At 38.8% G+C, this 22,446-nt stretch overlaps 1 protein-coding gene across 2 annotated transcripts in view; it reads right to left on the bottom strand.

Moving 5' to 3' along the window:
- Positions 1-22,446, bottom strand: part of SOBP (sine oculis binding protein homolog) — a 172,795-nt gene that overhangs the window by 129,141 nt on the left and 21,208 nt on the right. For both annotated transcript variants that reach the window (XM_023205948.2, XM_023205947.3), the window contains exon 4: positions 432-583. In XM_023205948.2, coding sequence (XP_023061716.1) covers positions 432-583 — 152 coding nt within the window. The remainder of the gene's footprint in view (positions 1-431; positions 584-22,446) is intronic.

Below are 22,446 nucleotides of genomic sequence, written 5' to 3' on the forward strand. Positions count from 1 at the left end.
GCAATAGCAATATTTCCACTGGGTACAAGAATTAAACTAAGGGGGCTAAAACTTTCTGGCCATGCTCTTGTGGCTAATTACTTGGCTTTTATAAGGAATATCTACCACTTATCTTTCATGGACTCAGAGTGCAGTCTGCACTCTACTGCTGGAAAGACACTGGCCATGAGGATACCAGCTGTGATCACAGTGTCCTCATCAGATTCATTCACCCTCTCAGAACACAAACACTAAGCCAAGAGAAACACATTAGAAGGGGATTCCTTATTCCAAAAGGTTAAGCATGACACAAAAGGGGAATCAACAAAACAGAAAGAATAAAAATATAAAAGTAAAAGGTGCACAGTGTTTTCCGCTAGAAGCTACGTGGCACATGCGCGTGTGGGCTGGTGAGGCCTGTGGGGGGCCGCCTCTCTCTCCGGTGCTCTTACCTTATTTCTCTTGAAGTAGGCTCGTCGGCAGGCCGCAAAGCACTTCTCGCTGCAGAAGCTTTTCACCTCACTTCCCATACTCAGGGAATAGCGCTTGATTCCCACTTTCTGGCACCAGGCACACATTATTTGTACATTTGACACATCATCTTCTATAATAAAAGTATAAGAAAAATGTTCATATCAGAAGCAAACATCCCTTCAAATTTAGACACACCCTGAACCTGACAGAGCTACCCAGGCCTGATTTTAGTTTCTGGACCTTGGAGAAGTGCTTTTTCTTTCTCTCTCTCTCTTTTTTTGGCTCCTAAGTTTCCAAAAGACATTTACTTAAATACCAGAGCATGACAGCAGAGCCACAAGGGCTCCTAGGGCCTCCTAGCCTAGTTTAAAAAAAAAAAAAAAAAAAAAAGCTTCATCTGCCTAGTTAAACCAGCCCCAGTACTAATGAAGCTTGTAAAATAACCTGTTTCTTCAAAGGTCCTGTGAAAGCCTGCAGGATCTGCACTGGGTGGGACAATTTGTAAGGTGCTAACTTACAAATGGAACACCCTCATGTGAACCTTGACCAGGCGCCAGGCTCAACCATGGCATGTTCCCTATTACTGTTAAATGATATGTGCTATTGTTTACTCTTGCAATGTAATAATTCCCAAGCAATGCTCTTAGTCAAAAAAGGAAAGATGTGCGCGGCCAGATTCTGGCAATGGAAAGGGACAAGCCTGGCTCGCTGAACCGACTCTGACAATGCAGCCTTCCGGCGCTGGTGTCCTAAGGGAGATGCAGGCCTGATTGAAATTCTCCTCCATGTGATGTGGTTCATGGGCCCTGGATGGAGGGATGGTAATGGAAATGTCAGATCATTCTCAGCCAGATTGGTGGTCCTCCCAGCCCCTCATGTCATGTCATGGGGTTGTTCAGAATGAATTTAGGTGGTTTGCAAACATTTCCACTATTTAAATTGTATTTCTTTTCCTTTGTATGAGAAGAAAACAAATTTAACTAGCATAATGAGCCCATGATATCACATATACTACTGCTTAAAACAAAGAAAGGATTTTAAAGTGAGTCAATTAGTAAAATATATTCAGTAAATCATAGTGCGGGTAGTCAGAAGTTATGACAAAAATTATGATGGTGATATTCAGGTCTGGGAAAAACTGGCCTCTCTGAGGGGTGGGTGGGGTGAATAAAAGGAAACTTTAAGTAGACACCTAAGTAATATTTCCTTGTTGCCTCTTAACAGCTTTTGCTACATCTTGAGTTTTCTCTGTCCTCCCAATTGACTGTGTGTGTGTGTGTGTGTGTGTGTGTGCGCGCCCACGTGTGTGTGTATGTGTGTGAGACTGACTGCCACATCTCTCTTCCTTTATGGAATTTTTATTATTATTATTATCCCACACTCATGCTCCAGACATGAATGGTAATCACAAAATCCCCAACAAGCACTAGTATAGTGTTGTCTGATTTCTGGATAAAATCCCCCAAAGACTAATTGCTAAGCAAGGCCTGGTCCACGAGTGTTGACATATTCAGGGTTCATAGAGTCTGTCATGCAATCATTTCATTTCCAGGGAAAAGATTTGGTTTGAGGCAGTGTGGTCATCAGCCTGCAAAATTAGAAGCAAACTAATTTGTAGTACAGTGATATGGCTTTTTTTCCCCCTGAGCATCACCACTCAGAACGATGTGCAGCGTTTTATTTACCTCAATGGAATAAATATTGCCATTCTAATGACCTTTTTGTATTTCACAAATTACATATTGTGATCTATTGTTATCAAATGAGATAGTATAAAAAATGACCTTTGATGTCAAACATTTTTGATAACTTTCTTTAAATGGCATAATACAAATTCAAATGTCAAACAATTACTATATTTAATAATTTGCTCTGTTCAAAGCAAGCTTTTTGATATTTCAGGAATATCCTTAACAAAAAAAATTTAAAAATAAATAAAAGTAAGCTTTTATTTATATTTTACATGATCTCTAACATGGCATCTCTCTACATATGAACATTTTACATGGTATGAAAAATTAGCAAAGTTTTATAATTTACCTTAGTGTATGGAGGAGTTTTCTTAGATTAGAAAGAGCATATATTTTAAAATAATCACCTGTCTTTACTAAACTAGATAGCAACTAATAGTTTCTATTTTTCCCAATTGATAAGATGCTTTAAAATCTTAAATTCCTGAAAAAGAAGATACAGCAGAATTCTCATAAATGATTCACTGGCAGTAAGCTTGATTCTGGTGAAATCTGTAAGGAAAAAAAATTTATGCGGGAAATCACCTGGCCTCACAGTTTAAAGAGGAGACCCCACTTCCCAAGGAGCCATTTTAGAACATGCATTAGATCCCCCTCATTATTTCTTCCTTTAAATAATCTGATTTGGGAAACAAAGCATAAAATTATTTAAGTCCTAGATCTTCAGCTATAATGGACCAACACTAACATAAGAAAGAATAGAGTGTAAAGCTATTCACAAGGCCAGGCGCTTAGCGTGCAGCTTGGGCCTGGCCTGGAGGAATGATGCTTGAGGCCAAAGGGCAGCTCCGGGGTCTTTCTCAAGCTTCAATCCATCATCACCAGACAGACCCACTTGCCATTTTTTAAAGGGAGGCAAGAATACTTTCTTACAATGGACCTAACAAATAAACGAACAAAAGGTAGAATTTTAAAACAGATTATTTCTTACAAATCATTCTTACTACAAAGCAACAATATGAGATGAGACCAAATAAATTGTGCACTTTTATATCTGGCAGCTGGAAAGACTTCTAGAATGATGGTTAGCATCTGCCTTGTTAAATAAGTCGACGTTCCCAGCAGTTTTTCATGCAACTCTATTTCATAAAGGTATATGCTTTGGAAAAAGCCCATCAGATTTCTCCTTTTCTAGTATTAAACTGTTATCAGCAGCTAATGATCCAAAGAACAGTCTGATAATTGGATTATTCAAAAAATTTAAAAAACATTTTCCGATATTTCAGGCATTCTAGATTAATAAAAGTCATTTATATTAGTAATATATTTTAGAAACTAATAAAGAACTGTGATTATCTAAATTAATACTGTCAGTCAAACTATAGTTCAAAATTCTGTCACCAGACATGAGATGGTGTCCCTATCTTATGACTGCACCCCTAGAAAAGTGAACACTTCTTAAGTGGTTAAAGCCAAAGGGATCAGTCCACCTCAACATCTGCATCTCTTTCTACCTGAAACATGGAAATGAAATGCAGGCTTTACAATGGCAAAATAGAAGGTTTCAGCACTTTAACTTTTCTAACTTGATCTGCTTTAAATTTTTTTCTATTTAAAAAAATATTTCTTCAAGCTAGGGAAAACCTAATTACCTATCTTACATTTTGGCTAACGGTCTGTGCCATTAGAGACTTGAGATTACCTCAGAGAAGATTCACATAACAGATTTTTACATTACATTATCTTACAGCCATTAGCCTGTGCATTTTTATAATAAACAATGCACTGACAAATGTGAAATGTTTACAGCATTAAATCACATTCCCACAGAGAACGCTTTGTATAACATAATAAAATTTTCATACAATAATATCATATAAATACGTATCAGTCAAATATGCATATTTCAATTAATCATGAAAAATTTGTACCACCTCTTTAGAATTTAATTAAACAGAATGTTTAAGGCATTTTCTTTCCAATCTAATGTTTAAAGAGCTATAGAACATTTTTCTACTTTACATCCCAGAAATTCAAATTAACTACTCCAAGATAAAATCAAAATTGTATTTATCTATCACAGTACAGAGAAGTATGAGATCAAGCATTTCTGGAATGCCCTGCTGAAGTTGTTTGAGAAATTGCCTTATCTGGTGACTTTCAAAAATAAGGATGGCCATTGGTCAGCGATCTTCTTGGGGCATTTAAATTGGCTATAAACATGTATACTAACTTACCTGACCAGCACCCAAAGAAAATCAGTAGGGCATTAATGGACTCCAGGCAATTAAACTGTAGATTTACCACCCCTTTGTAACTTTCATGGGAGTCCAAGACTGAGGGGAAATTCCAAAAGTATTTGCTGGGACATCTATCTCCTTCAACAGTTCCTAGAATGCACACATCCGGATAATCAATGAAAGACCTGGATTATATTTGAGACTAGTTACAAGGCAGTCTGAGGAGACTCCTGTGTGTTCCCCATGCCATGAAATGACATGAAATGGACCATGGCCAGGCTGCACTGTGTCAATCTACTTGTTGCAGCAGCTATATTTAAGAATAGAATAAAGTAAAGGCCTGGAAAACAGACAAGAAACTAAAGTTTGCTTTCTCTATAGCTTCTGTGAAGAAAGAAATTCCTTTTTGAAATAATTCAATTCCAAAGACTTTAAGGCAATCTAAGTTAAAGTTTCTATAGAGCCCCCCAGGAGCTTCTGTACAATTCCCTGTGTTCTAGGAGTGAACATACAAGGAGACCCAGAGAAAACTGGGACCACTAAACCACAAAGAACATAATGATTGTTAGCAGTACTTAGTAGGTGCCCACACAGTGCATGGCTCATTTCAACGTTATTTAATATTTTTCACAACCACCACCAACCAGGCAGGTACTAACATTAATCTCCATTGTGCAAATGGGGAAAGTGAATTTATATGTTAAGTAATTTGCTCCTAATCACACAATGAGTACATATCAGAGACTTACTGAGGACCAGGCCATCTGATTCCAGAGCCCAAGCTCTTGACCACTACACCTTAGAGACCACGGCTTTTCTAAGCAGTAAGATTATAAACCATCCTCACAGACCTCTCTCCACAAAAAGGACTAAAAGCTGTCACAGATTTTGCAACTTACACAGCACATTGCTCAGTAACACAACAATACACACAGAAAATGAAATCAAAAAGGTCAAAATGTCTTGGAGGAGACAGCTGAAGTGTTAATCAGTATTTGTTTATTGATTTTTAAAAAACAAGTTAAAGGCCCACAGCGCAAGCCTTTACTTCTTTATGACTATGAGACATGGAATTGCTGCAAACACTCTGTATAACTTGCACCAGCAAGTGCTACTTAAACATTAAATGATAAGACAGGCCCAATAATACGTGGATCTCAAGAAGCAGTTATTCTACCCACAGGCAAGCAATACTCTTGCCAGCCTTTTCTTTTCTAAGGAGCAGGGATCACAGTAGGACATGGATACGACCGGCTTTCCATGTGTTGAAATGGGAGACCCCCTACCTCTGTAATTTCAAGGATATTACATTCTATTATACATATTATACATATAATACATATTATATTCTAATGCCAATAAGAATATCCTAGCTTCAAAAAATTATCCTTCAGCTGCTCACTAAGATTAAATTCTACCACTAGAAGGTCATTTCTTGGGTTAAATGTTTCTTATGAGCCATTAAAACACAAATTCCCTGAAAGCAAGGAGGCTCAATATATACTTGTAAATAATGATTTATGCTTTGAAATGAATGATTCTTTCTGAAGAATATGTTTTTACAAGGAACGGAAAGAAGGGCTGAGGATAGGGTTCCAATGAGAAAGGTAGAGAGGCAAAGATGGGAGAGTTGGGACATATTATTTAGCTAATCTCTAGCCTTCGAAAGAGCCAGAGCAACCTGAGGGCAGCCAAGGAAGGCGGCGTGGACAGGATGATGACACTGTAGAGTATGTCAAATATGTTCAGAGTGCCTTTTAAGTATGAATATGAAACACAGTAGACAATGGCATATAGCTAAGGATTGCCAGAAAAGAAAAGCAACAGGCAGATCCACTTAGGACAATCTCAAGGGGGTGACTTTTTATAAGCAAATGAGGTAGTAGATGTACATTGATTTGCAAATCTAAGTTGCTACTATTTGAAAGACAGTGTGGTGACGCACAGAGATGAAGACAGAGGACTTTGCTGAAAGTACTAATGTTGCCCCTTCTAGTTGTATGTGACAAGAGTAAGTCGATCAAGGACTGGTAATGCCCACCCTAACTATAGCTTCGGTGAGGATCAAATAAGATTAAATATGCACATTCTATATGTAAATGAGCCTTCCTTAGAACGAGTGGCAATTAGAACCACAAGAAAAGGGTAGGTGTCAGCTGTATGCAATCTGGAGAGGCCCAGTGACCAGGCACTAGTCTCTTCAATCACATCCCCTCCTGTGGATGACATCTGTAGAACCACTATCCTTGAATACAAAGAACCCAGTAATTGGTTAAATTTCACTAACTTAGATTATTTAAGAGTAAAGCCATTAGAATTAATAAAAGCCTCACTTACAGCTATTCTTTTAAAAAAGTACTTAACTTGAATTAATAGTTGACAAGATGTTGCCAAATATATCACTGCACTGCCAGATATTCTGTAATTAATAAATGGGAATTCTTTGTAATTATTACGTTAACTATCCACACATGGGTGGATCTTCCTAAGTGCCTGAGAAGTTTGCTCATTTAAAAAGTATCAGAGCAACAACTAAAAATGTCTGCCACTTTGGTAACTGAACTATCAAGAATTCCCAAAGAGTGGTGTCTGAAATAATAAAATGTTATTGAATTTAGTTCTCCTTAAACGGATAAGGCAATTAAATGATAAAGGTCCACAATATTACATGAGTCTTTGTAGTATCTAAAATTATCCCTAATTTTCTTTTGAAAATAGATTGGAAGTTATTTCAAGAATTTAAATAGTCTACTCCTCTCTAAACATAGTAGTATTTAACCCCAAAGTAAAATCTAAATATTCTATGCATAAATTAAAAATTGGTTCCAATAAGTAAAAGGAATGAGCACGTATTATACAAAATTACAGAAAAATGACAGACTTTAAAATTAATTTTCAATTTTCTAATGGAACATTCTACCCAATTTTAAATTATTTACATTCATATTATGAAGACAGACATAGACATAGATATAGATACAAAGGATGTGATTCCAGAAAGAATTACGTGTTTACATGTGAGCTGGATAGGACCTGAAGTGTGTGGCTCATCTTATGACAGGCAGAATGCAGTAAGAGAGAGTTTCAGACAGTTGTGAGAGCCATTCCAGAGAGCATAGCATTTGGGTTGGGTCTTGAAGGATTTGGAAGGCGGGAGAGTTAAAGAGGAGAGAAAGGACGGAGGAACTGCAGGAGCCAGAGAGTGGCAGACAGGCTTGAAGTGGACAAGAATCCTGCAGTCATCCAGTTGACCAAGCTTGTGTGAAGGGAAAAGTAGATTAGACAGGAGCTGATAGGGCCTGAACAAGGAGTCTCATGGATGTCATTTTGCCATAGCGGGAGGGAAGCAGCTCATCTTTATTCCACAGGTAATAGGAAGCTCCCAAATGTTTCTCAACAGAACATGACAGACCGGGCATAGTGGCTCACACCTTAATCCCAGCACTTTGGGAGGACAAAGTAGGTGGATCACTTGAGGTCAGGAGTTCGAGAACAGCCTGGCCAATGTGGTAAAACCCTGTCTCTACTAAAAATACAAAAAAAAAAAAATTAGCCAGACATGGTGGCAGTTGCCTGTAATCCCAGCTACTTGGGAGGCTGAGGCAGGAGAATCGCTGGAACCTGGGAGGTGGAGGTTGCAGTGAGCCAAGATGGTGCCATTGCACTCCAGCCCAGGCAACAAGAGCGAAACTCCGTCTCGGGGGGGGGGAAAAAACATGACAGGATCAGAGATGTGTTAAGAAATGTTATTCCAACAGGAGTAACAGGACGGATCAGAATTTGGAGAGACTAGAATCCAGTTCCACATCTAGACGCCTCAGTAAGCAAAGTTAGAGCAGGGTCCATGTCTCATTCTGTCTTGTGTGTTCAGTGCCTTGCACAGAGCAGCACTCATGCTACATGAAGGAATAAATGGACAGATGAATAAATGGCTGCAGAGGAAAAGGGATGAAGTCCTGAACCTATAGGGTGACAGTGGAAATGAAGAGGACAGATTTAAGAATGAGATGAAATCAATTATCAAAATGTAGAAACGTTGCCAACCCAGAAATAACTGAAATTTCATAGTATTCATCTTCCCATGTTTCTAGTCAAAGCAGACCAGGGAAAAGTCCACAGCATTCTTGGGGAAGTTGACTCCAAAGTCAAATTCAAACAAAATGAAGTTGCTTTACAGTCAATGTCCCTTCCTCATTTATTCTCCCGTACTCCAATAAAGAAGGAGAGCAAAAGGAGAGACTCATAAAGTCACAAAATTGTAATTATCTCTTGAATACCATGCTGAACTTGGATTATTTAACATGACACTACTAAGCACATGTGCCTCCAGCTCCCTGACATTAATTTGAGTATTTCCCCATAATTTCACTGATTTGCCAGTGAAGCAGCTTCTTCTTGTAAGTTTTTTTGATAACCTCGCCTCTGCTTCTCAGTGTTCACTGTGGAGTCTGTCTATGTACTCACCCTAAGAAACTGGAACAGGAAAGGAAAAAGGTAGAGCTTTAGAGTAAGGAAAACCCAGAGTCCTGTATGCAACACTTACCAAAGCACATTCCACAGAACACTAAGCCCATAGGGTACTTATGTGGATGTGATTTTTAAAAAAGACTTCCATGATTAAATATGAATGGAAAACAGCAGGCTACACAAAGTTAAACAACAGGCTTTTTACAGCAGGACATTCTGGTTCCACTAACGTACAATTAAGAATCTTTGAAAAGGAGACAGAGAGAGGGAGCCATATTTCACAAATTTAACAGTGGACATGTCTTTTCACAGAGAATTCCCAAGACTGGACATCTGAGGAAGCTTCCTGGAACGTGCTGCTCCACTGCCCTACATCAGCACTGAGGCATGAGCATTTCCATGTGGGTCATTAATTATCAGGAAGGTTTCTTGTCTTTTGCCCACAATTATATCCTCAGTTGCCAGGAGCCTCCTTTGCCTGCACTGGGCAGAAAGACAAGGCCTGCAGCCATGTGGCCAGTACTGGGCACGCTGACCAACACCTACTAGTCCTCAATATGCACGTTCAGATTGATTAAAGACACCCATGGTCCACAAAGTCCCATGGTGTCTGTTACTCGCATCAAATACAGAGAAGGCAATCCTTTTCTTATAAAGCCCTACAGAGAAAATGGGAGAAATCAACAACAAGACAAAGAGAGAGTAATACAGACCGAATAGCTCATGTTCACTGGGTGGCTGCCATAGACAGGATGCTCAAGTAAAATCGTATCCCCATCCCTGGGCCCTCAATCTGAACCTCTGAGCAATTTAAGATGTTCTGGGACAAAGATGCTGCAATCATGGATTTGCTGTCCACTAAACTTCTCTCTCCTAGATGGCTGAAGTCTACTCAGCATCTAGTTCACAAATGAACGTTGTGACGAGGGACAAGGGAGTCAGATCAAAAAGTGTGCTCCAGTAAACCCACCACACATAGAAAACCAATTCTGAGGCCTTGCCCTGCCTAGAGGGGCACCATCTTCAAAGAGATACAAAAGTGGTGGCAGCATATAAAGACTAAAAGATCAAGCTGCTTTATACAGGACCTCAAAACAAGAAAAGCATTTCTGTCGTCTGCTCTTTAACTGAAGGGCTCATTTCCCCTTCTGAGATCTGACTGTCCCAATAATTACATTTAATGGGTCCCACAGTGGTTGACAAATCTCCCTAGAGGTAGACAGAGGATTCATTTCTTTACTCAATTTCATGCCAGGCACTGTATGAGGGGCTGGAAATACACTAACTAACAAGACATGCATGGACACTAACAAGGCCTCAAGGAGCTTCCCATGGCTGCCCCTAGTGTAAAATGTCAACGTGCAGGAGAAAATCATCAAGGACAAGCCTGTCCTGCTCCCAGGGCTCCATCACCATGAGAGGTCATAGGAGCCAGATGTCTTGGTGACTGTAGAAGGGACGGTGTTAGCATTTCCACTGGAGGGGAGCACAAGCAGCCCATCGTGACAGAAGGGCAAGCCAAGTCCCTCCTCAGTGCTCCAGCCAGTCCTGCCAAGCAGCAGGCCACGTGGGGCCACCTCCTAGGGGAGGCAAATTGACAGGCTAGAGACTGGGTGTCAAGGGGACACCTGGGAGGGACTAAGCACTCACAGACAGCACTGCTTGTTCTCCTCCTCAGCCCCTTTTCTTCCCTCGGTGCCCTGAATTGCAGTCACATCCAGAAAGTCAAGTTCAGTAGGCTGAAGGGTATGCAGAACTGCATTCAACTAAATGTGTTAAAAGAACCAAGATGAACCTACTAGAACATTTCAACAAAATAATTTACTTCACTCTTCACTCTTCCCACCTTTAAATTTGTGGCACATATACACCATGGAATACTATGCAGCCATAAAAAAGGATGAGTTTGCGTCCTTTGTAGAGACATGGATGCAGCTGGAAACCATCATTCTTAGCAAATTATCGCAAGAAGAGAAAACCAAACACCGCATGTTCTCACTCATAGGCGGGAACTGAACAATGAGCTCACTTGGACTCGGGAAGGGGAACATCACACACTGGGGCCTATCATGGGGAGGGGGGAGGGGGGAGGGATTGCATTGGGGAGTTATACCTGATATAAATGATGAATTGATGGGTGCTAACGAGTTGATGGGTGCAGCACACCAACATGGCACATGTATACATATGTAACCTGCACGTTATGCACATGTACCCTAGAACTTAAAGTATAATAAAAAATAAAAAAATAAAAAAAAAATATTTATTTAGATTTCTTAGAGCAAAGATTGGTTGAGGGACTCTCTGAAGGGGCCCCATGCCAATCCCTATTCTGGAATGTAATGAGACACAGCATGCCAAAATAGTCCTGCTATAGGAAAAGTAGAGAGCAACACTAACAAGAAATCCTTCAGCGCACTCTCTTCTCTTTACGCATCCCTCTTGAGCTGCACTATGTATTCTTGTGACTCCAGTTACCATCCATAATATGACATTTCCCAAATCAACACAATTATCTTTCGTGAGCTACTATGTCCAACTGCCTCCCAGACATCTTAGTAAGTCAAGTCCACAGCTGCATACACATCCTTCTCCATTTCCAGTCCCCTTCACTGTGTTTCCCACCTCAGTTCCTGGCCCTATTATCTACCCAGTTACCTGATGGCAGAAACCCAGCATCTTTCCTGCCTCTTCCCTCCCTCTCACCTCCCACATTCTGATTAATCACCAGATCCTCCTAAACATTTTTAAATAGCTGGGTGTGGTGGCTCATGCTTGTAATCCCAGCACTTTGTGGGGCCAAGGCATGTGGACTGCTTGGGCCCAGGAGTTTGAGACCAGCCTGGGCAACATAGCGAAACACCATCTCTACAAAACATACAAAAATTAGCTGGGCATGATGGTGCATGCCTATAGTCCCAGATACTGAAGAGGCAGAGGTGGGTGGATCACCTGAGCTCAGGGAGGTCAAGGCTGTGGTGAGCCGTGATGGCACCACTCGACTCCAAAATGAGACCTTGCCGCAAAAACAAACAAACAAAAAAAAAAGTTTTCATACTACACCCAATCATTCATTCATTCGATGAATGCTTATCAACTCTACTTATATGTGAAGCACTGTTCTAGGTGCCTTATCTTCATGGAATTTGTTGCTCTCAATCCCAGTGAAGCCACCAATATCTCTTGCCCATACTACAAGCAGCCTCCGAACTCACTGTCGTGTAGTTCCTTCTCTCCATTCTGCATCTAGAAAATTCTTCTGAAACACAAATATGACCACTGCTCTCACCTGCTCAAAACCCTTCAGTGGCATCCACTGCCCTCAAGAAGAAAGTGGCACTCCTGGCATGGCCTCCATGGCTCCTAAGACCACACCAGCCTCTCACCTGCTTTCTGGATTCTGGCTTCTTTCACTTCCTTGAGGCCCTCCCTCCACTCAGCGTTTACATGAGCTGCTTCCTCCCTCACAACCCTAAATTCCTTTGCCAGTTTAGTCCTACTGATGAATTCAGTCCTTTGTACCTTATCTTAAACCTCATCCTAGGGAGACCTTCCCTGACCCCAAACCTGGTCAGATCCCACAGCACTCTGGACTTGGTAATTATCAGACTTCATTGAGTTGTTTTTTGTTTTTGTTTTTGTTTGTGTGTGTGTTTTAACGTCTATCTCTTCCACCTGACTGTGAGCCAGGTAAGACAGGAGCATATGTGTCTTGCTCACTAGAATAAAATATCTGACCTGGGGCCTCAGCACAAGGAGAAGAAAAGCATCCTTACTAGGTGCACCTTGGATGTTGGATACCCAGTGGGGGAATAGTGGGAGGAAGCCAAGGGCACTGCCTTTGACAACAAAGTTGTCTTAGAGGGAAACACCAGTGAAAAGCCCTAAAAGAGAATGGGATCATTATTACCACTCTCCTTGGTCAAGTTAATCAATTAAGTTTTCTCCATTTAACAGGAACTTTGAGAAGTCAGCACTGGGACTGTCCCTAGAATAACAAGAAATGCTAGAAACATGGCCACCCTCTAACAAGAAAGGAAAGGCACAGCTGACATTTCAGGGTATCCTGAAAGTATTATCCTAGCTAGGTCATAACTCCAGAAAGAGTTTAGAGAATGTCAAGAGAAGTGCTAGGCTGCCTCTGGAATCACAAAAGTACGTGATTCAGAATCCATGATTAGATTGTGTCCCTATTTCAGAAGTGAGTTCTGGTCCTGGTTCTGCCATTAAGGCAACAGAGTGACCTTGAGAAGGTCATTCAACCTCTCTAGACCTCATTTCCTCTTCCGTAAAAGAGAACATTTAATTAAATGATATTCTAGGTTTCTTCTAAGTAAAATTCTAGCATTCTAAAGCTCTCACAATAACACATTCCATTTAAAGGAGTTGAGGCAAAGGATATTCTTTTTTCTTTCCTCTTTCACTCGAACTTCTGACTTAGTTTCTTTGTTTCTTCTCTTTCTGTGTAGCCACCACTGTTTTTCCTTACCCCTATCATAAGAGGCTTAGAAAATTCTTTGGCAGACAGGACAATTTTAGAAATGGCCCTTTCTGAGTGCTCCATTATTGTGCCACTGAGAATCTGGTGCTCTCTTTTTACTCTTTCATTATATGTTCATGCTGGACTTTAAAGGGAAAAAGACAAATACTCATAAAATTTTAACTTTTTTATATTTTCTCCCATTAATTTCTGGTCTTTCACTGTGGACTTCCATACACATGGTATTTCATCCTGGGTTTCCCAGAAAACAGAATTTGAGTCAAAGACTTGCAGTAGGTGCTTTATTGGGCATGTGATACCAGGAAGTAGGAGTGAGTGACAAGAGAAATGAACCTAGGGAGAAGAAAGAGCCAGCAGAAGGATGTGCTATTGAGTCGGCCACTGCTAACGAAGACTGGTGTTCAATTGCAGAGGTAATTCTTTGGAGTTCATGAAAACATTTCATAACTATCGACCCAGGGGACAAAAGAAGGAAAAATCTATTCAACTCTCATGTCCTGGTGATATAGTATGTTAATCCCCTACACTGCCGGTTTGCAAATGCGTAAGCGAACGCCAAAAGGATCCACATGGGATGCCCATGCTGCTATGTCAGAGAAGTGCCAGAGCAGGAAGCGAGAGACATATGCCACAGGTGCAAGGCAAGTAACTTTCAGAATGCACAAGCCCAAGCCGGTCAAAGTGTTACAGCAATCATGGGAGTAACACGTGGGGTCAAGAGGATTTGAAGAGGAACACAAGAGGTGTCCCACACACAGACCTGTCATCACTGTGGAGCCTGGTTTCTAAAGCACAGCATTGTTCATATTTTCATGTGTAGGCTGTCCCGTACATTGCAAGACATTTAGCACCATATCTGGCCTCTACCCACTAGATGCCATTAGTACCCCTTCTCCCAGCTGTGACAACCAAAAATGTCTCTCAATATCACCAAATGTCCCCTGGGGGCCAAGTCACCCCTGATAAGAACCACTGGTATAGAGATATTGTATATTCTACTTTTGTCACTCATCCAGCGTCCCCTAATTACTCTCCACTTTACACCATATCAAATGCAGCTCTAAAGTAGACCACAGAGGGGTATATTTATGCCTTATGCCTATAACTTAATTTTTAGGCTTCACCATGATACATTTGTATTTCACTTGGTGATAATTCCTTAATAATAAGGAATGATGAGATTTTAAATATTCTACATGATTTGAGAAAGCTATGAACAGACTAAATATTGGAAAAAAAAGTTAAATTACATTCTAGGGCTTAGTTGCTTAAATTAGGAGGAGTTTAAAATTTTCTTAAAAATGATGGAAATCTAGATCTCGTATGCAGGCAAGAATTCTTAGCATTTTTTGAGACAAGGATCTTTTTGAGGAAAAAAAAAAAAACACCAGCATTTCCTAAATTGTGCACATATGATATATACACAATTTCACAGTCAACTTCAGGACCTACACATACCCACCTAAGCCCATCTAAGGAATCCCAAGTGTATGTTAATGATTGCTGGTGAACATTTGGGTTGTTCCCAGTTTTTACCTATTATGAATAAATGCTATGAAGATTATTTTATGTGCCTTTGGCTCACATATATACACATTTGTGTTGAGAACATACCTAAGACAGAATTATTGCCTTATACATTTTCAAGAATACTTAATTGTATAAATTATTGCATATGTGTATGTTCAGCATTCATAGATATTGCCAATCAGCCTTCAATAGTGGTTATATGTATTTACACTCTCACCAGCTATGCATGAGAGTACCAGTTGTTCCATATCCTTTTCAAACTTGGTATTGTCAATCTTCTTCATTTTTGCCATTCTCATATGTGTTTACTGGGGTCTCACTATGATTTCAAATCTGATGTCCCTAATGAGTAATGAGATTGAAAAACTTTTCATGTTTATTGATAACTTGGATATTTTCTTTGATGAAGGGCCCGTTTAAATTTTTGCCCATTTTTCTATTGAGCTGTTTTATTTTTATTTACAGAGGTTCTTTATACATTGTCAATATGTGTCTTTTATAGGGAAATGCATTACTAACATCTGGTACTCAGTGATTTGCTTTTTCATTCTTTTGAAAGATTTTTTTCTTTTTTTATTTGTATAAATTCATGGGATATGAGCACAATTTAACAACATTGATACATTGCACTGTGGTGAAGTCAAGGCCTTTAGTGTATCCATCACTGGAATAACACACGTTGTATCCACCAAGCAACTGGAAAGATTTTTTAAAATCAACAAACATTCTTAATTTTATTATATTTAATTAACTTTTTCCATTATGGTTAGTGCTTTATGTATGTAGTTTAAGAAATATTGGTGTATTCAAGATCATAAATATATTCCCCTAGGTATTCCCTAGAAGCTCTATTGTTTTACCTGTCACATTTAGATCAACAATTCATGTAGAACTTTTCATGAATGACGTGAAGTAGAGAATCAACATACATTTTTTTCCATAAACATATTTATTGAAGAGACCATCCTTTCTCCACTGCTCTACCATGTCATCTTTGTCATTATAGACTGAATGTTTGTGTGTCCCCCAAATTCACATGTTGAAGCTCTAACCACCAATATGATGGCAATTGGAGATGATGTCTTTGGAAGATAATTAGTGTTAAATGAGATCATGAAGATGGGGCCCTTGTCCAGTGGGATTAGTGCCCTTATGAGAAGAGACAGCAGAGAGCCTGCTCTCTCTCTCTCTTCACCACATGAGGACATAGTAATAAGGCAGTGATCTACACTCCAAGGAGACAGTCTTCACCAGACATTGACCCTGCTAGTACTCTGATTTTGATTTCCAGTCTCCAGAACTGTGAGAAAATAATTTTGGTTGTTTAAGCTACCCAGTCTATGGTATTTTATGTCAGCCTGAGCTGACTAATATATTTATCATGAGTCAAGTATCAATTTAGATTTGTTTCTGGACTCTTGCTGTAATTGTTTATACACATATCTTTGCATCCTTGCCTACTATCATAATTATTCTGTCCTGATAATAAATCTTGATATCTAAGAGTATAAGTCTTCCAATTTTATTTTTTTCTTCAAGATTGAACTATTCTTGCTCCTGTGCATCACCATATACATTTTAAAACAACTTTTTAATTTCCGCAAAATTTTACGCAGGATTTTTATCAGAATTAGATTTAAATATATAGATCCAATTTGGGAGGAATCTTCCTCTTTACAATATTTAGTCTCTAATCTATAAACATGGCATGTCCCTCTATTCATTTAGGTCTTCTTTAATTTCTCTCAGCAATGTTTATGATTCTCTGTGTAACAATCTTACAAGTATTTTGTGAGATTATTTTCCTGGGTATTTGATGTGTCTAATACTATTTTAAATTACATTTTAAGGTTCACTTTTGAAATTTTTATGGCTGGAATATAGAGATAAAATTGATATGCAGATATTGACAGTGTTTAGAGACTTTGATAAATTGAGTCATGAATTATAATAGTTAACCTGCAGATTGACTGTAGGGAGGTCTATACAAAATAGCATTTCCATCTTACAAATCTTGAGTTTCCTACTTCTTTTTATTTCCTTATTAAATAATTGTCTGTTAATACCAGTACAAAATTGAATAGAAGTGGGAGATACTGGTCTTTCTTTTTTCTTTTTTTTTCCTGAGACAGAGTCTCGCTCTGTTGCCCAGGCTGGAGTACAATAATAGTGCAATCCCAGCTCACCACAGCCTCTACTCACTGCAACCTCTGCCTCCTGGGTTCCAGTAATTCTCCCATCTCACCCTCCCGAGTAGTCGGGATTACAGGAGCACACCACCACACCCTACTAATTTTTGTATTTTTAGTACAGACTGGGTTTTGCCCTGAAGGCTGGGCTGTTCTCGAACTCCTGTCATCAAGTGATCTGCCCGCCTCGGCCTCCTAAAGTACTAGTATTACAGGCATGAACCACTGTGCCTGGCCAATAATGGTCATCTTAATCTCATTCTTGGTATCAAAAGGAAAGTTTTCAATACTTCACTATTAAGTATAATATTGGCTGTGGAGTGTTCTGTGGATACCTTTGGACAGATTAAGGAAGTTCCATTCTATTCCTCCTTTGCCAAAAGGTTTTTTAATCATTTATAGTGCTAAATTTTATCAAAATTGCTGCTGCAGCTATTACTTTATTCTGTTAATGGTTTTACTTTAACAGAGGTTTTACTTTGTTAATTATATTGACTGATTTTTAAAATTCAAACCAATCTTGCATTCCTAGAAAAAAAAAATCTAAATAGTCATATGTATTAACATTTTGTATGTATCATTGGCTTTGGTCTGCTATAATTTTGCTCAGCATTTTTGCATCAATGTTCATGATGAACAGAAGTTTTCCTTTTTTTTTTTTTTTTTTTTTTTTTTTTGAGACAGAGTCTCGCTGTCACACAGGCTGGAGTGCAATGTTGTAATCTTGGCTTACTACAACCTCCACCTCCCAGGTTCAAGCAATTCTTGTGCCTCAGCCTCCCAAGTAGCTGGGACTACAGGTATGTGCCACCATGCCCAGCTTATTTTTGTATTTTTAGTAGAGACAGAATTTTGCCATGTTGCCCAGGCCAGTCTCAAACTCCTGAGTTCAAGTGATCCCCCACCTTGGCCTCCCAAAGTGCTAGGATTACAGGTGTGAGCCACCACGCCCAGCCAGAAGTTTTCAATTTTAATGTAATAAAATTACATTAAATTATTGTTTTCCCTACTTACAATGCCCTTGGCATGTAATGTGACCAATGTTATGCTGAGATCATAAAATAAGTCTAAGCATTTATTTCTTCTCCTATTCTCTGAAAAAGTTTCTCCAATTTCTTTTTTGTTGTTGTTGTTTTGGTTTTGTTGTTGTTGTTGTTTTTCTTAAATGTTTCATAGAATTTACCATTGAAGCCATCTAGGTCTGGAATATTCTTTGTAGAAAAGATTCAATTATTTTATTTCTTTAATAGATACAGGACTACTCAAGTTTTCTATTTCTTCTGTCTCTTTGGTAAGTTAAACTAATGTGATATCTCTGTCAAAGAAACTCTGGGAATTATTCTAGTAATCACTATGCATAACATCAAAATGATTAGTTCTAATAGCATATGAACCCTTTTATTTACTCACATTTCATATTTTCTAGTACTTGTTATCTTAAAAAATGTTAAATCTTATTATTTCATTCACTATTTGTTCAAAGTAAAAAGTAACAATCATTAAAAGTTGTCCTAAGCAGCATAAATCTTTCATCAGACTTCTGGCTGCTCTAACTATACATATACGCAGTTTGCTTTATATCTGTTCAATTAACAAGTACATATTAAAGCATATTAAAACATACCCTCTCAAATCATAAAATCAGGAGAGCAACTAACCATACAAGTCACAAAATAAGGATTTTATAAATATAGGGAAGTAACAGAGCACCTAAGCTAACCACATCATTTTGCAGACAAGGAAACTAACGCTTAGAGAAACTACCTTATTCAAGATTACAAGGCCAATAAATGGCAGAGCTGGCATTAGTAACCCAGGTCTCTTGGTTCTTGCTCTGGCAGTCTTCACCACATCATGCTACCATTCAAATTATACATTTCATCTGGCATTAAAAATGACAGAACACACTAAAATATGCCTTATACACTTTCAAGAACCCTTAACTGTAAAGAGAACAATAAAGCAGGACCCATATCATAGTAGCTAACATTTTCAGGTTTCATTTTGGATCTTTTTTTATCACTTTGAATTTTAAATTACTATCTTTTAGCCTATATTAAGTTTCAGGTGCCATTTCCCCTCAACTGTATAAATATAACAGTTATTGATTATCTGCCTATAGACTTTTTGCTACTCCACTTTAATTACCCTTGTAGTCCTACCATCCACCCTCCATATGCAACTAAAATTATATTATACATTCCAAGGTCAAACTAGAATGATGTTTTGATCATATTCCAACAGTACTATTAAGTTCTTGGTAGTCAAGGATGATGATGTACATCTGTATTGTCTAGTACAATGTAAGGAACATTCAGTAAATACTTAACTGACTGAAATACTGACATAGTGTTTTGGATAATCCAGTGGTTAAGGATATAGGCTAAGGAGACATAATGTATAGGTTCAAATATCAGCTCTGCCACTCAGTATCTGTGTAACCTCAGGCAAGTTGCTCAACTTTTCTGGGCCTCAGTTTTCTCATCTGTAAAACAAGGTTAATAATAGCATCCACATAGAGTTGTGAAAATTAAATGATATAAATCTATTAGCACAGCGCATAATACATGCTCAAAAACTATTAGCTATGATGAGATTATATCATTACATTATTAAGTACTCATATTCCTGCCATTCATCATTAATTCCTCCTGTCCTTATCCTAAGTGATTGGGAAAACTGAGGGTTCAGTGAACTCTTTTTCTTTCTTTCTTTCTTTTTTGAGAATTGCAACTGGTTCATAAATAGTAAGTCATCCCAATCCCATTAACTCTAGGTAATTTTATTTAATAATCATATTTTAAACGTTGGACAAATAAAGTCCAAAGCAATTTTGATTAAATCCTGTTTTCTCAATGGCTATTTGGAACACATCATCATATGCAAGCCCCAAGAATATTGAATAACAGATAAAATAAATAATGACCATAATGCAAACCACATTCTCATTCCCATTTCCCTGCAAGTACAACTCTATGTCAGAATTATAAAAGCCAAAAAGTAACATGCTTATTAACTGTGGGTTACTCAGCTATATACATAGAGGTTAGCAGATCACGTGACTGTTTCCATATTCTCCGTTAAGCTAATGGTTCCTTAGAGCCCAGTTCTTATAACCCCTTAGGAATTTCAAGATTTGTCTGAAAAAATATATCATATTTCCCTGACTATAATGGAACTCAAATTTGGAAAACTAACTGAAAAGCAAACCATCCTGGAGGACAGGAAATGGTCATTGTTTTCAAAGAAAGACAAGACATTTCTGCACACAGGAAATCAAGCTGGTTTTAGGGGATTGATCTTATCTTGCTCCACACAAACCAGTGTGGGCCGTGTGGACAGGCTCTTCCTTTTACTTCAAATGTGCGAACATGGTAAGAAATAAGAATAAGGGCACTTATCATTTGAGGTAAAAGACACTTCATTGAAGACTGCCACATAAATACATAAAGAGAAGTATATTCCCTCTTTTTTTCACATTTCATTTCATTTTAAAGTATTCAGAGATTTACAGGGATTCTGGACTTGGAATAGGCAAGTTGCAAGCCTCTGGGAAAACCTGTCAAAAGACTCAGATCTAAAATGTGGTTTTCTAGGTATACAGTGTTTTCCGCAGCAGGAAAGCTCTCACTAGAAAAAGTTGCTTCATTTCATTTTTCCTCGTGAGCAAAAACAATCACACTGAAAGTTTTATTAATTTAAAAAAAAATTCTTGGGAGCAAAATGTTGTCATGGAGCAAACCCGAAACTAGAGGGGAAAAAGTCCTGGTTTGAGTCTCAACTGGGCCAAGGTCTACCCTGGCTACTTTGACCAGAAGTTGACAAGGTGGGGAGACCCAAACCTGCCCTACCACTGCAGAAAACTGATGGCCAGTCAATGCAGCCAAGGGCTATTACACTTGTAAAGCAGTGAAGACCATTATAAGGCCTTTGACAAAGATGTGTATTCAAAATCCCTTCTGAGTGCTTTACCTCAATCATCAAACTTGGAGGGGACCAAATTTAATGCTCAATTAAAATCAGAGAAGGCCAAATATCTTAATGAAGACTCACTACAGCACAGTTCTTACAATCCATGTATAAGCCCTTTACAGGCATGATCACCTTCGAATGAAGTCTCAAAGGGTTGAACCCATGCTAAAGTCTCTAACATGAGATGAATTACAGCAAAGTTACAGTTTAATTAACCTAAGTTATCTTTCAAAATTCTCTCTGATATATTTTTTGCCACTTCAGATTATGTTCATGATGTGATTTTTTAAATTAGCAAAGGAGGTTTTTACATTTGTTCAAACTGAAAGAATAAAGACATGTTTGCACAAAAAGAAAGTGTTGGTCAATACTTTTATTATTTTCTAATATTCTTATAACAGTTTTCTTCATGGCTTGCCTATATGTCAAAGCCTTATTCTGTTCATTTCCTAGAGTCTGCAAAAAAGTCTGTATTATTTAAGGATCATGGTGATTCCCTTCACTGCATGGGGGCGGGGGATGGGGAAAGCAAAAGCAAAGCTATTATCCTGTGTTTATAACACATCTGTTACCATAGTAATGCCTGTGATGTCACAAACCATACCAAGGGCCAGAGGCTGTCTCTGTTGGGGGAAAGGCAGCACAGAGTTGGAAGATGAATGCACACATGTGTGGCCAGAGCAGGGTCAATGCTGTGGTAACCACCAAGACACGGGAGCTCCCCTTCTCCAGAGAAAAGGGAAGGCAGGGCCAGAAGAGCAGTTCTCCAGGCCCAGAAGTAAGCTACACCCACAATTCTGTATGCAGCTGTGAGAAAGGAGAGTGGAAATCCAAGTGAATGCAGTATCATCGTGTTCCCAATCATGAGTATTCCACTGGGCCCACTGGCTGCCAAGACATGGATGGGATCCAGTGGTAAGCCTGCCCCAGCACATGAAACACATTCTTGGGAAACAGTGCCTGACTGGATGGAGCCCTCTGGTACCCCCAAAGAGAAGCAACTCGCCTCATGATGGCAAGAACTGTAAAAAAAAGCTAGGATTTTACCCCTACTGGGCCATCCACACTTATAGAACCACAGATTCTCAGGGTTAGGGAAGAACTCATCGAGTATCCCCAAAAATGTGGACTTGAAAAAGTAACTTTTAGCAGGAAAAGAGTGTATGTCCTGTCATTGGGGTATCTGGAAGTAGTATATTAATAGGCATTATTATTCTGATACAATCTAGGGAAATTTTGTAGGAATATGCTAAAAGGCAATTTACATTAAAAAGAATTTTGGATTAGGAGTCAGAAGACCTCAGTACTAGTCTTGGCTCAAGTACTTAGAAGCCATGTGACCTTGAAAAAGCCATTTAACCCTGTTTGAACTTCAGCTCTTTAAATTCAATATCTAACATGCT

The sequence above is a fragment of the Piliocolobus tephrosceles genome, chromosome 5, assembly GCF_002776525.5.
Source record: "Piliocolobus tephrosceles isolate RC106 chromosome 5, ASM277652v3, whole genome shotgun sequence".
Lineage (NCBI taxonomy): Eukaryota > Metazoa > Chordata > Mammalia > Primates > Cercopithecidae > Piliocolobus > Piliocolobus tephrosceles.